This window comes from Heteronotia binoei, chromosome 5 (genome assembly GCF_032191835.1).
Source record: "Heteronotia binoei isolate CCM8104 ecotype False Entrance Well chromosome 5, APGP_CSIRO_Hbin_v1, whole genome shotgun sequence".
Classification (NCBI taxonomy): Eukaryota; Metazoa; Chordata; class Lepidosauria; order Squamata; family Gekkonidae; genus Heteronotia; species Heteronotia binoei.
The window spans coordinates 26,122,588-26,136,081 of record NC_083227.1 but is presented as its reverse complement, the minus strand read 5'-3'; the positions used below and the strand labels follow the sequence as shown (position 1 = coordinate 26,136,081).

Below are 13,494 nucleotides of genomic sequence, written 5' to 3'. Positions count from 1 at the left end.
GAGGTCGGTAAAATGAGTACCCAGCTTGCTGGGGGGAAAGTGTAAAAGACTGCAAACCACCCCGTAAAAGTCTGCCCTGAAAACGTTGTGAAAGCAATGTCACTCCAGAGTCTGAAACGACTGGTGCTTGCATAGGGGACCTTTCCTTTCCTTTTATTGTTATTTAATTTACGTTTTGACCCACCCAGAGCCCATTTACAGGAAAGGGTGGAACATAAACCTGCAGAAATAAATAAATAAATAAAGCCACACAGAAGGGTGGAAGGAGAGAAGAAGAAAAAGAATTGCAGATTTATACCCCGATCTTCTCTCTGAATCAGAGACTCAGAGCAGCTTACAATCTCCCATATCTTCTCCCCCCACAAAAGACATCCTGTGAGGTGGGTGGGGCTGAGAGGGCTCTCACAGCAGCTGCCCTTTCGAGGACAACCTCTGCCAGAGCTATGGCTAACCCAAGGCCATTCCAGCCGGTGCAAGTGGAGGAGTGGGGAATCAAACCCGGTTCTCCCAGATAAGAGTCCATGCACTTAACCACTACACCAAACTAGCTCTGAGCAGGGTGAGTAGAAGAAGGGGTTCAAAAGCCTTGCTTTCTATTGGGTGATTTGTGCCAATTGGAATGGAGCTTGGTGCTGATTGGGTGGAATGGAGCTTCCCAGACAGGATTGGGTGCTCTTTTGCTTAGGAAGCAAAATGGAGGTTGGAGAGGGGAGCAGAGAAGGGTGAATTTCCCTGAAGAGGGCTGAAATAAAATGAATGCTCCAGAAGAGTCAAAGTCCAAAGCTAGAAGCAGAGGATAAACGGTGTCTGAAGCAGGGCAGGTTGCATTTGGCCCCTCTTCATATTTTTTTTAAAGAACAAAAAGAGACCTATTTTGGTTCCCTATTAAGATTTAGAAGTATAACCAGGGCAGTTCTGTACAGACACAGAATGGCTGCTCTCCACCATGCTAAATTACCCCTTAACAAATAATTTGTCCCCCCCCCCCATAGTAAAATTTCTGGTTATGGGCCAGGGTGTGAGTGTGTTTGTGTGACTGCTGCATACACCTATAAAGGAGAAACTTGGATCATGTTTAACAAGGTAGCACTCAAAGCAGGCAGGATTTCTGCACTGGGAATATTTTTAACCAGATTGATCCCTGAGGGGTTGGCTGCTTTCACGGAAGTCCGGGGAGGGTGAGCGATCTGAAATCTTGAGAGAAGTTTCTGAAAGGCCTGCAATAGAGTCTGAGGAGATAAGCCTGCTACAGGGTAAACGCACCTCACTGCTGGCCTGAAGGTGGCAGCAGAGAGATGGGTGAACAGCCCCCCCCCACCACCGTGCAGAGTTACTCGCGAGCAGCCCCATTGAGCTGCATTATGGGGCGTGGCTGAAGGCAGCCTGGCTGAAGTCAAGCTGGGTTTGGGCGCGAGGCTGGTAGAGAGGACGGGAGAAAGAGGCTCTTCTCATTCTTTTGCAGCACTGAAAGGGTCAAAGTGAGCCAGCTGTTTGCTAGAGATACAGGAAGGCGAGGGAGAAGAGGGGGGATTTGAGTTTGCCACAGGAGGGGAAAGGCCAGATCCTATGAAGGTTTACTCACAAGTAAGTCATTGGGATAACCGTTCAGCCCTGGTCGATAGATCCAGGTGGGTAGCCGTGTTGGTGTGAAGCAGCAGAACAAAGCAAGAGTCAAGTGGCACCTTTAAGACCAACAAAGTTTTATTCAGAATGTAAACTTTCGTGTGCTAGAAGCACACTTCATCAGACAATAGGATGGAATGGCAAGCAGTCCTAAATATGAGAAAGTGGGCAGTGAGTTAGTGGGCAGAGTCATGGAAATGATTTTAGCAAATTAAGAGAGTCACAAGTTGGGGTCTGGTGTTTGTTAGTTTATGTTAACTGGGCTGAAACATGGACGAAGGGTGATTAAGTTGGATAACAGATTGATGTCCATGTACTAAACCCATTAAGTATCCTGGGTGTGAAGTGCAATAAATGAGAGTGTTGTAATGTTAGCTCTGGGTTAACATGAGGGCATAGGTTTCTCAGAGGTTTGATTTAAACATGTGACACACATATAAACATAATTATAGTTTGCCATTAGAAAAAATAATACAGTGGAAGATGGGTTAGCATATGTAATGAGAAAAACAGCCAGTATCGCTATTTGAGTATGTCAATAAAAAACTTCTGGTAGTTCCCGATCTACATACTGCTGAAGCCTAGCTTGTAGGATCTTTAACATGACCTTGCTGGCATGTGAAATGAGTGCAATGGTGCGATAGTTTCAACATGAACTGATCTTTTCCAATCCTGTGGCCACTGTTGCGTTTTCCAAATTTGTTGACATAATGTGTGCATCACTTTAACAGCATCATCTTTTAGGACTTTGAATAGCTCAACTGGGATACCGTCATCTCCGCTCGCTTTGTTGTTAGTAATGCTTTCTAAAGCCCATTTAACTTCACACTCCAAGATGTCTGGCTCGAGGTCAGCAGTTTCACTGTCATTGTTGTCAAGGACATTGAGATCCTTCTTGTATAATTCTTCTTTGTATTCTTCTGATACACTATCCTAAAAGAGAAATACATTGGAATACTGTGTATATATAGCTATACTTGGTGAAAGTGGGTTTAGTATATGTAATGAGATTAAAAAAAAAACACCCCAATATTCATGTTCAGTCCTGGGGAGGTGTTTGTTCCATGTTTCCTAATAATTTGTTATTCAGCAGTTTCCCTCTCCATTCTGTTCTTTCAGTCCTGGAAGAGAGAAATGCTGGTGTCATGTGTTTTTGATGTTCAGTTGGTATTATTATTTTTAATGTGATAAATAGTTCTAAAATGTCTCTTCCAATTACCCAAAGGTCAGGTCTCCTTCTGACTCCTCCTGGATCTCTCAGCTGCTCTTGGCACTGTGGACCCTGCGCTCCTGTTGAGCCTCTGGAGGCAGAATGAGCTATCAGGGGCTGTGAGTTGGAGTGGGTCAAATCCTTCTTTGGGGACCTGACCTCTAAGGAATGACCACTAGGGATCAGTGGGGATCACTAGGCAAACTAGGCAATTGCCTAGGGTACCAGCCTTCTGGGGCATCAAATTGGGCACCCTCCCCTATGTATTGGTGATGCTATCGGGGGGGGGGGGGGGGCAGAAGCTATCCTTGCCTAGGGAGCCAGACAGTCTAGGGCCAGCCCTGGATGGATGGATGGATAGCTAGATGCCTCGGATCCAGTGGGAGCTCACAGGAGCACAGCTCCTGAACCTTTCTGAGTTCCACCTCCTCCTGAGAGTTTCATCTCCTTGTCCATTGAATAGTAGGAGCAGCTGCATAACAATCTCTGGATGAGCTCCACCACCTATTTTTCTACAAAATGACCCATAGATAGATAGGTAGGTAGGTAGGTAGGTAGGTGGGTCCTTATCCAAATCTCCTGGTGATGGATGCAGTAGTGCAGGGGTGTCAGACATGTGGCCTGGGGGCCAAATCAGCCCCTCAAGCAACTGACTGTCATCTGCTTCCTTCTCCCTCTCTCTTGCTTCCTTCTGCATAACAGCTTGCTTTGCAAGGTTTTCTCAATCGCACAGGAGCTACAGAGCAAATCCTCTTATTTTCTCCATTGGCTGAGGCTCCTCCCTTGGGGAGGAAGGGAGAGAGGCATAGCTTGCTTTGACAGGCTCTCTCAATCGCACAGTGGAGCTACTGAGCCAAGCCTCTCTTCCTTCTATTGACTGAGGCTCCTCTCCCTCCTGGTCCCCTGGGGAAGGAAGGAAAGAGCCAGAGCTTCCTTTGCCCAATTCCCTGGATCCCATGGGAGAGATACAAAGAAAGCATCTTTAAGACCAATGAGTGCTAATGTTTTAGGCATGCTTTATTTTAAGGGTTTTTTTAAAATAAATCTTTAATTGTGTTTGGCTGTGTCCTTTATAAAGTTTATATCTCTGCTACCTAATTTAATAGGTACACATGTGGCCCTGTCGAACATGGCCTGGCCCAACAAGGTCTCATTTGTCTCAGATTCGGCCCTCATAACAAAATGATTCCAACACCCCTGATTTATGCTTTCCTTCAAGCACTGTTTTTCAGATTTCTGGTTGGTCCTACAACCAAAATTCTATTTTAGAGTTTATTGAATGTACCATCCTATTGACTGTATTCAGTCACTCTGTAAACTCCCTTGAGTCCCAGTGAGAAAGGCAAACTTTAATAACATAAATAATATAAAGACATAATATATACATGAATGTTTTAATCTGTTAGCTGTCTTGGTGGCGCTTGTGGGGGTAGAAAGGCAGAATCTGCATTTTGTAAATTAAAATAACCAGGGCTCACTTTGTAGCAGGAGCTCCTTTGCATATTAGGCCACACAACCCTGATGTAGCCAATCCTCCCAGAGCTTGCCATAGGCCCTGTACAATGTAAAGGAGTTCCTGCTATAAAAAAGCTCTGAAAATAAGTTCTCAGCCATGGTGGTTCTTGGGAGGCCCAGAAAGGACTCCCAGTGTGATCACATGGGATGAACCGTACAAGCCCATTGGTTGTCCTACATGCAAAGCATTTGGGGGCAGTGTTTCACTTCCCATCTGCCATTTTCCTGGGGGTTCATTGCCTCCCCCTTTTCATCCAGGACTCCCTCTCTCCTGACCTGGAAAGGCTTCACATTTCTTTGCCCCTGGCCAAGTACTTGCACAGAGCCATTGCCAAATGGGTCCAGCCTATGGAGGAGGAATCTGCAATGGTTCGTGTAATGATTTGAATTTATATATGTGTCCCTTTAATTGTTGGTAAGTTGCAGTAGAGAAAGGGAGATGAAAGAGGGGGGATGAGTGAGTGAGGTGATTGGTTGGTGATTGAGTGTGGGTGGAGTGAAGAAAGTATGTGTGTGGGGGTGGGGAGAAGTCAGTCAGCAGTGAACTCTCAGCAAAGAGACAGCAGATAATTGTCAGTTGTGCTCCCTCAGCAGTCAGCAGAGTCTGAGAAGCAATCTTTGATCAGAATCCCATACTAGTGCTGTGAAATGCATTAAGATTCTAGGAAAGAAGAGTAGAATTCTTTAGAGCAGTGGTCCCCACTGCTTTTTGGCACCAGCCACTGGTTTTGTGGAAGACAATTTTTCCACAGACCGGGTTTGGGGGTGGGGGGCATGGTTTTGGGATGATACAATCGTGCACTTTATTTTGGTGTAGTGGTTAAGTGTGTAGACTCTTATCTGGGAGAACTGGGTTTGATGTCCCTTTCCTCCACTTGCAGCTGCTGGAGTGGCCGTAGGTCAGCCACAGCTCCAGCAGTTGTCTTTGAAAGGGCAGCTTCTGGGAGAGCTCTCTCAGCCCCACCCACCTCAAAGGGTGTCTGTTGTGCAGGAGGAAGGTAAAGGAGATTGTGAGCCACTCTGAGATTCGGAGTGGAGAGCAGAATATAAATCCAATGTCGTCGTCTTATTATTAGTACATTGTAATATATAATGAAATAATTATACAACTCACAGCCCACAGACCAGTACCAGTCCATGGTCGGGAGTTTGGGACCCCTGTTTTAGAGAACATATTAAGGGCTAGATCAAGGGTGGCCAAACTTGCTTAACATAAAAGCCACATGGAATAAATGTCAAATGTTTGAGGGAGGGAGGGAGGGAAGGAAGCAAGGAAGGAAGATGGGGGAGAGAAAGGTGAAAGAAAGCAACTTTAACTTTAAATGCATTCTCCAAGCTGCTCTGGACTTGGCTTGGATAAATTATTTGAAGAGACAAATGTTTTCTCCAAGATGACTGAAAGGGCTGTGGGGACTTCAAAAGCCCCACAATATGTATGAAAGAGATGTAGCTCCCGAGCCACAGTTTGGCCACCCCTGGACTAGATAGTGTCCCAAAACCTAATATTGTCAGAGTATTATAGGAGTGTGAGAAACGGACACTGTCAGAAAGTTGAACTGGGAAGAGAATGGAGGATTTGAGAGTGAGGAGTGAAGCGAAAGAGTGACAACTAAATCAGAAGTTATTATTATTCACTGAAGAATTAAGTTATAAACATATTGAAACCAAATATTGTACAAATAAAGTTTTATTTTGTTTTATATTAACCTGGAGTCTTTATAATATTAAATTATAAGAGTCTCTCAGGGTCACATAGTCCAACGAAGAAGCCTTAGAGCTTGGGCACTATTCAGGTGGGAATTATTTAAAGTGTTTGGAATTAAATTCCTGGTGGCAGCATTGCATACATTAAGAGGGAAGTCGTGACAGTTAAGCTCTTACCAGACATTTTGTCCTGGGCTCTAGCGGACATGCTCGCAGAAATCTCAGTGGGTCAGCGGCATTTAGAAGCCCCGAAGGCTCATGGGTACCTTTTCTTCCACTTTTCCTACAGTTCACTAAGTAAAAAGAAGGTAGTCCCCTGGGCAAGCACCAATTGTTTCTGACTCTGGGGTGATGTTGCATCATGAAGTTTTCATGGCAGACTTTTTTACGGGATGGTTTGCCATTGCCTTCCCCAGTCATCTACACTTTACCCGTAGCAAGCTGGGTACCCATTTTAACGACCTCAGAAGGATGGAAGGCTGAGTCAACTGTGAGCTGGTTACCTGAACCCGACTTCTGCTGGGATTGAACTCAGGTTGTGAGCAGAGCTGCCGTACTGCAGCTTTAACACTCTGCGCCATGGGGCTCCTCGGTTCACTAAAAATCCTTACAAAGTTTGATGGGTGCGCCTATGGCAAGGTTTCCCAGCCCTGGGAAGGAGGGAGCATGAAGCGGGATTCATATGAGGGAGTCTAGGCTAACAATCTTCCTTCCTTCTTTGTATCCCTCTTAGGCAGTGGACAGGTGGTGTTCAGCCATCATCTTTGCAGAGGTGTGGAAATGGCTGCTGCACCTCCAGTCCTGGTAGAGGAGATGAGTGTGGCAGCCTGGGTCCCCCCCTCCCTTTCACAGAGGGGCTTTTGCTCCTGAAGTTGCTCCAAAGGTGCCCAAGGGAAAGAAGCTCTGAGTGCCATTCCCTTTGCTCATGCCAAGCTCTGAATCCAGTGCCCGCCCTAACTGCCCCCTCCCAGTGTGTTTTCTGTGCCTGGCATGATCTCTGAGGAGGGAATCTGTTTTTCCCTTCCAGCGTCCCTTTTCCTTTGAGGAGGTGGCCGTGTATTTCACCCAAGCAGAATGGGTGCTCCTGGATCTGGGTCAAAGAGCTCTCTACAGGGAAGTCTTGCTGGAGAACTACAGGAGTGTGGCCTTTCTGGGTAAGGATCTTTCATGGGTTCACTCATACTGGGATGAGGCATGAATCAAAATATTGAATACAAATACATCATTTTCAGGCCTGCCCTGGTACTTCTCACTTATTAGGGGTCTCGAGGTGTTGGGGCAGCAGTGAAAGTGATGTTCAGCATGGTCTGGGACTGCAACCCACGCCATCTGGCTGGCCCAGGGGGCAACTGAGGCCAGTGTTGTGGCTGTCACTCAAGTCAGAGGGGGTATCCTGGCCTGGAGCCAAGGAGGGACTGAGAGACCCTCAGAAAGGGGTCTGTTTCCCAAATCACTTGAACAATGCTATAATATCTTACTATCTATAATATCAGACTGACCATTTATTTTTATTTACCAGATCCCACCTCTCTGCCCCCCACAAGCAAATGGGTCGCAAACGTTTAATCCTGAGTATGAACTTTCGCCTGCATGCAACGTTTCTTTGTTCTGTTGCTTCAGACCAGCAAGGCGACCCACCTGAATTGATCTTCATTTCGTCTGCAGCACAGAAAGAGTTAAAACAAGGGAGTTGTTTGCTAGAGAGGCCAAGCAAGGGGGTGGGCGGAAAAGAAGAAAGGCTCTTTTCCTGTTTGGGAGTGGGGGTGCAGAAGGGGTTTTGCATCCGAATGGAGAAAGAGAATTGGAAGGGCTTCAGATAAACAACAGCAGGAAAAAGGCTTGCAGCTGGATCCTGGAAAGATTTACTCATAAGTAAGTGGGGGGGGGGGTTTAAACTTTTCATTCTTGGAAGAAACGAATGCTGCTGTCATATGTATTTTTGATAAAAAGGTCGTCCCCTGTGCAAGCACCAGTCGTTTCCCACTCGGTGACGTTGCGTTCACAGCGTTTTCACGATAGACTTTTTACGGGGTGGTTTGCCATTGCCTTCCCCAGTCATCTACACTTCCCCCCCCAGCAAGCTGGGTATTCATTTTACCGACCTCGGAAGGATGGAAGGCTGAGTCAACCTCGAGAAGGCTACCTGAAAACCCAGCTTCCGCAGGGGATCGAACTCAAGTGGTGAGCAGAGAGTTCAGACTCCAGTATTGCAGCTTTACCACTCTGTGCCACCGGGCTCTTATGTATTTTTGGAGGGGGCTTTAAATGTTTTCGATATTTGATTTTCTGACATCTGTTTTAATTTCCTAGCTGCCTTGGTGGCCCTTGTGGGGAGCAGAGAGGTGGGATCTGGTAAATACAAATAAATGGTCGGTCTGATATTATAGATATTAAAGATATAGCACTGGAAAAAGTGCAGAAAAGGGAAACCAGAATGATTAAAGGGTTGGAACACTTTCCCTATGAAGAAAGGTTAAAACGCTTGAGGCTCTTTAGCTTGGAGAAACGTCGACTGAGGGGTGACATGATAGAGGTTTACAAGATTATGCATGGGATAGAGAAGGCAGAGAAAGAGGTACTTTTCTCCCTTTCTCACAATACAAGAACTCGTGGGCATTCAATCAAATTGCTGAGCAGTCGGGTTACAATGGATAAAAGGAAGTACTTCTTCACCCAAGGGGCGATTAACACCTGGAATTCAAAAGAGATGTGACGGCTACAAGCATAGCCAGCTTCAAGAGGGGATTGGATAAACATAGAGCAGGGGTCCATCAGAGGCTATCAGCCCCAGCGTATTGTTGGAACTCTCTCGGGCAGTGGAGCTCTGTATTCTTGGTGCTTGGGGGGGGCACAGTGGGAGGGCGTCTAGCCCCACAGAAGAACCTCCTGATGGCACCTGGGTTTTTTGGCCACTGTGTGACACAGAGTGTTGGACTGGATGGGCCATCGGCCTGATCCAACATGGCTTCTCTTATGTTCTGATGGTGATAAGGAGGCCCAGATAGGAGGTCCAAATGTGATCAGGAGAGGAGGAATCATTCACATCGATCGGTTTCCTCTCCTGCCATTCATTTTAGCCAGTGTTCCCTCGTCTGCTGTTTCTCTGAGGGTTTCCCTGCCTCCGCCTGCCCTCGTTTTTTAAGGCAGCGCCTCTGCTTTGACTTGGAGAGGCTGGACAACCCTCTGCCCCATCCCCACTGCTGAAAAAACAACAACCTGAGATTGCAATTCATATTACAGGAATTCCCCCCAAAACAAAGACTGTGTTAGACAGACAAAGCTATTGCCTACCGTTTCCACACTATTGAAGAGATATTGAGAAGCCCTTAAGAGTCACTTTGTCCTGGGCTCCAAAAGACTGTTTCCTCGGTCCTTGATGGCCATGACCATACCATCCACAACAGACTTTTAAAGAGCCAAACAAAGATGGTTTACTGGAGGACCAAACAGACATATCCTAAAAAGCTTGATACATAATACAGCATTAGCACAGTGGCATTAATCCTGATTTGCAGACTGCAACGAGGACTCTTTCTGATCCACTGGGGTAATCCTTAGGTTTCACCAGGGTCAGTGATGTAGCTCTATTCTCTTTTCTGCCTTTTTGGTTTCCTTTCCTCTTCCTCTTCTAGCCACATCAGTAAGAGTATCTTCCCACAGTCGGAGGGGGCCCAAGAAAAGGGGAAAGAAATGGAAGAGGAGGACCCAGAGGGACCTGGAATAGGCAAGAGATCAAGGAGAAGTCCCCATCCCACCCAGGCTGGGAGTGTTGTTGAATTGTGGGAAGCAGCTGAGGCGGACACTATGACTGCAGATGTACGTAGCCGATGCTTCCGGCAGTTCCGCTACCATGAGGCTGATGGACCCCGAGAGGTTTGGAGCCAGCTCCATGGACTTTGCAACCACTGGCTGAAGCCAGAGAAGTGCTCCAAGAAGCAGATCCTGGACCTGGTGATCCTGGAGCAGTTCCTGGCCATCCTGCCCCAGGAAATGCAGAACTGGGTCAGAGAATGTGGGCCGGAGACCAGTTCCCAGGCAGTGGCTCTGGCTGAAGGCTTCCTCCTAAGTCAAGCAGAGGAGAAGAGGCAGGCAGAACAGGTGAGGGGTTTTCATTCACTCAGTTCAAGCAATGCCCTTATGCTAAGGCTTCCCTGCCAGTTAGTTCTGCCTCTAGAGAATTTACTAGGCTGAGAAGAAAACCCAGCCCTGATTCTTGTCTCTATGGTTGAAGCAGCTCTTCTGGTTGAGGCAGGGACGGGGAGTCGGAATGGGGCAGGATCCATCTCCTCAGCCTCTTCCGTTTCTTCTCTTAGTAGTCTCACTGTTGTTTCAGATGGGCGGACAATCCATAAAGATGGAAGTGAAGTTTTCTGGGGGAGAAGGAGCTCTGTCAGAGGGAACTCAGAGGGCACAGAGCCAGAAACGTGCCCAAGATGCCCAGTCAAATGGTAAGGATGCCTCCTGCCCTGATAGGATTGGGGCCCCTTATCAAGTCCTCATGGCCTTTTCTCCTTTTAAACAATTTTATTAATAACATATGGTTACAATATTTAATTATATCCTTGCTATCCCTAACCCTTTTCTTATATTCTTACATTCCCAGGGAAATGCTGATCACCGCTTTGGGGTCAGGCAGCAATTTTTCTCCAGGCCAGTTTGGCCAGGGATCCTGAAGGGTTTTTGCCATCTTCAGGGGTCACTGGGTGTGTGTGGGGGAGATATTTGTGAGTTTCCTGCATTGTGCAGGAGATTGGACTAGATGACCCTGGAGGTCCCTTCCAACTCTTTGATTTTGTAAGTCGCTGGGTAGAAAGTTTGGGACAGGAGAAAAAAGAAGTACTTCTGCTCACTCACTTGAAGGGGGAGTAGACAGATTCATCGAGACAATTATGTTCTTAACTAAAACAACTGCATCCCACCTTCCTTCCGTTAGAGGGATGCGAGGTGGCTCAAAAAAGAAAAGGAAAACTAATCAGGGTGCAGCTATTAGCCATAGTGAATAAGGGGAACCTCCATGTCCCCCTGAGTTGGATGGCTCAGGATAGCCCAATCTCAGCAAAAGCTAAGTTGGTTCGCACTTGCATGGGTAGCTGTGCAGAGGCAGACAATATGGCATAACACCCCAAATGTCTTTTGCCTAGAATAACTGGAATCACCAAATATCAGCTGTGACTCAATGGCATTTTATATAACAGGGGTGGCCAGACTGTGGCTCGGGAGTCACATGTGGCTTTTTCACACATATTGTGTGGCTCTGGAAGTCCCCACTGCCCCATTGGCTGACTTGGAGAAAGCATTTGTCTCTTTAAATAATTTATCCAAACCAAGGCAGTGGCCTGGAATGCATTTAAAGTTAAAGTTACTTTCTTTTCACCTCTCCCTCCCCCATCTGTTTTCCTTCCTTCCTTCCTTGTCTTGCAGCTCTCAAACATCTGATGTTCATGTCTCACAGCTCTTAAACATCTGACATTTATTCTGTGTAGCTCTTCTATTAAGCAAGCATGGCCAGCCCTGTTACACACACATACACATATATATCATGTTCTGGGGCAGCTATACCTCTGAAAACTTGTTGCCAGAGGCCAGTCTTTGGGCTTCTGTGCCCCAGCAGGGGCATCAGTCAGGCCACAGTGAGGATACTGGACTAGGGATACCAGGCCATGAGGTTTGGAGCATGATGTCTTGCCCGGCCAAAGACCTGTTTGTGAAATGAGAATATCAGCAGACACTGTATAAATCCATTCATAGTGCCCTAGAGGTTCCAGAGCATTGGCTGGTGCACTAAAATCTCATTTGGTTTTTCGGCTGGATGTGATGACGATGTGTCATGCAATCTGATTATGGCTCCCCTCTTTTTCCCCTGCCAGTCCAAACTCAAGAATGGGTGGGATGGCTGAGTAGGCAAGGGTGGCCAAACTTGCCTAATGTAAGAGCCAAATAGAATAAATGTCAGATGTTTGAGAGCCACAAGACGAAGGAAGGAAGGAAAATAGAGGGAGGGAGAGGTGGAAAGAAAGCAACTTTAAATGCATTCTCCAGACTGCCAGTTGGCTTCATTTAGAGAAGTGATTTAAAGAGAGAAATGCCTTCTCCAAGCAGGCTGATGGGGCAGTAGAACTAGCCTTGAGAGCCACGCAATATGTATGAAAGAGCAGCATGTGGCTCCCAAGCCACAGTTTGGCCACCCCTGCTTTAACCCTTGGAGCTCTAGAGTTCATAGGACTCATTTCAAGTTTGACAGAAGTCTGAAACATGTTAACAGCATTTATAACCCCTTGAAGGCTCATGGGTACCTGGCGTTCCTCTTCCATAGCTTATCGAAAATAATTACAACTTGGCCCTGACCTGGATAGTCCAGGGAAGCCTGATCTTATCAGATCTCAGAAGCTATGCAAGGTCAGCTTTGGTTGGTACTTGGATGGGAGATCTCCTTGAAATAGCAAGTTGGGAGGTCAGGGGCAGGCTTTATTAAGCCACCTCTTTGAATACCCAGTAGGGGTCAGCCACCAGAGGTCAACAGGACTCTCAGGTGCAGACACACACAAATGCAAAAAACCAAAATGATAATGATAACAAAAAATTTAACAAAATATGTTGAGGCTAAAATTCATCTTCCCAATTTTGTCTCCCTTGCAGGCGGTGAAGAAACCTTGTCAAGCTATCATCTTCCCAAAGGAGTGCAAATGTTTTCTTCACCCCTGGTCCAGGTAGGTGGGATAAAAGGGGGTAGATGGTTCCCTCTCCTTTTTCATGAAGGCTTTTGCTCTTGCTGTTCAAGTTGAAAGAGTCTTTGAACCCCATTCTCCTTATGCTTACTAAGAACTACAGCTTGCACCCTCCCAGAATGCCCATCAAGAATATAGTCACTGCCTGACATAACCTGTGACAAGGGAATCTGCTTTTTCTTTCAGTCACCATTTACCTTTGAGGAGGTGGCCGTGTATTTCACTGAGGCAGAGTGGGCCCTGCTGGATCCAGGCCAAAGAGCTCTCTACAGGGAAGTCATGCTGGAGAACTATGGGAATGTGGCCTCTCTAGGTAAGGCTTCAAAGGACAGCTGCTGTCCTTTGGAGTTGTCCTTCAAAGGACAGCTGCTGTGAGAGCCCTCTCAGCCCCACCCACCTCACAGAGGGTCTGTTGTGGGGGGAGAAGATATAGGCAATTGTAAGCCATTCGGAGTCTTTGATTCAGAGAGAAGGGTGGGGTATATATCTGCAGTCTTCTTCTTCTTTGGTAGGTGCCAAAGGTGGAAATTGCTACCACTGGAATGAGGCATGAATCAAAATATTGAAAAGCAATATATTTTTTGTGAGGCCTGCCCTTCCCTCCACTGCAGTATGTCTGGAGCAATGTTTCCTCTAAGCTGCGGAGTCTTGTGAGCAAAAATTCTACTTTGTGAGCTACTGGCATTAAAGCTGTGAGCTACTGCATAAATTAGTTTG

The 13,494-nt window shown here is 46.6% G+C and overlaps 1 protein-coding gene across 1 annotated transcript in view; it reads left to right on the top strand.

Annotated features, from left to right (window-relative positions):
• The window catches only part of LOC132571876 (zinc finger protein 208-like), an 87,251-nt gene extending 74,325 nt beyond the window's left edge, over nucleotides 1-12,926 (top strand). The window contains 5 exon segments of the mRNA XM_060238667.1: nucleotides 9,685-9,925; nucleotides 10,040-10,150; nucleotides 10,386-10,500; nucleotides 12,689-12,759; nucleotides 12,873-12,926. Of these exon segments, the coding sequence (XP_060094650.1) occupies nucleotides 9,685-9,925; nucleotides 10,040-10,150; nucleotides 10,386-10,500; nucleotides 12,689-12,759; nucleotides 12,873-12,926 (592 nt within the window).
• The last annotated feature ends 568 nt before the right edge of the window (nucleotides 12,927-13,494 follow it).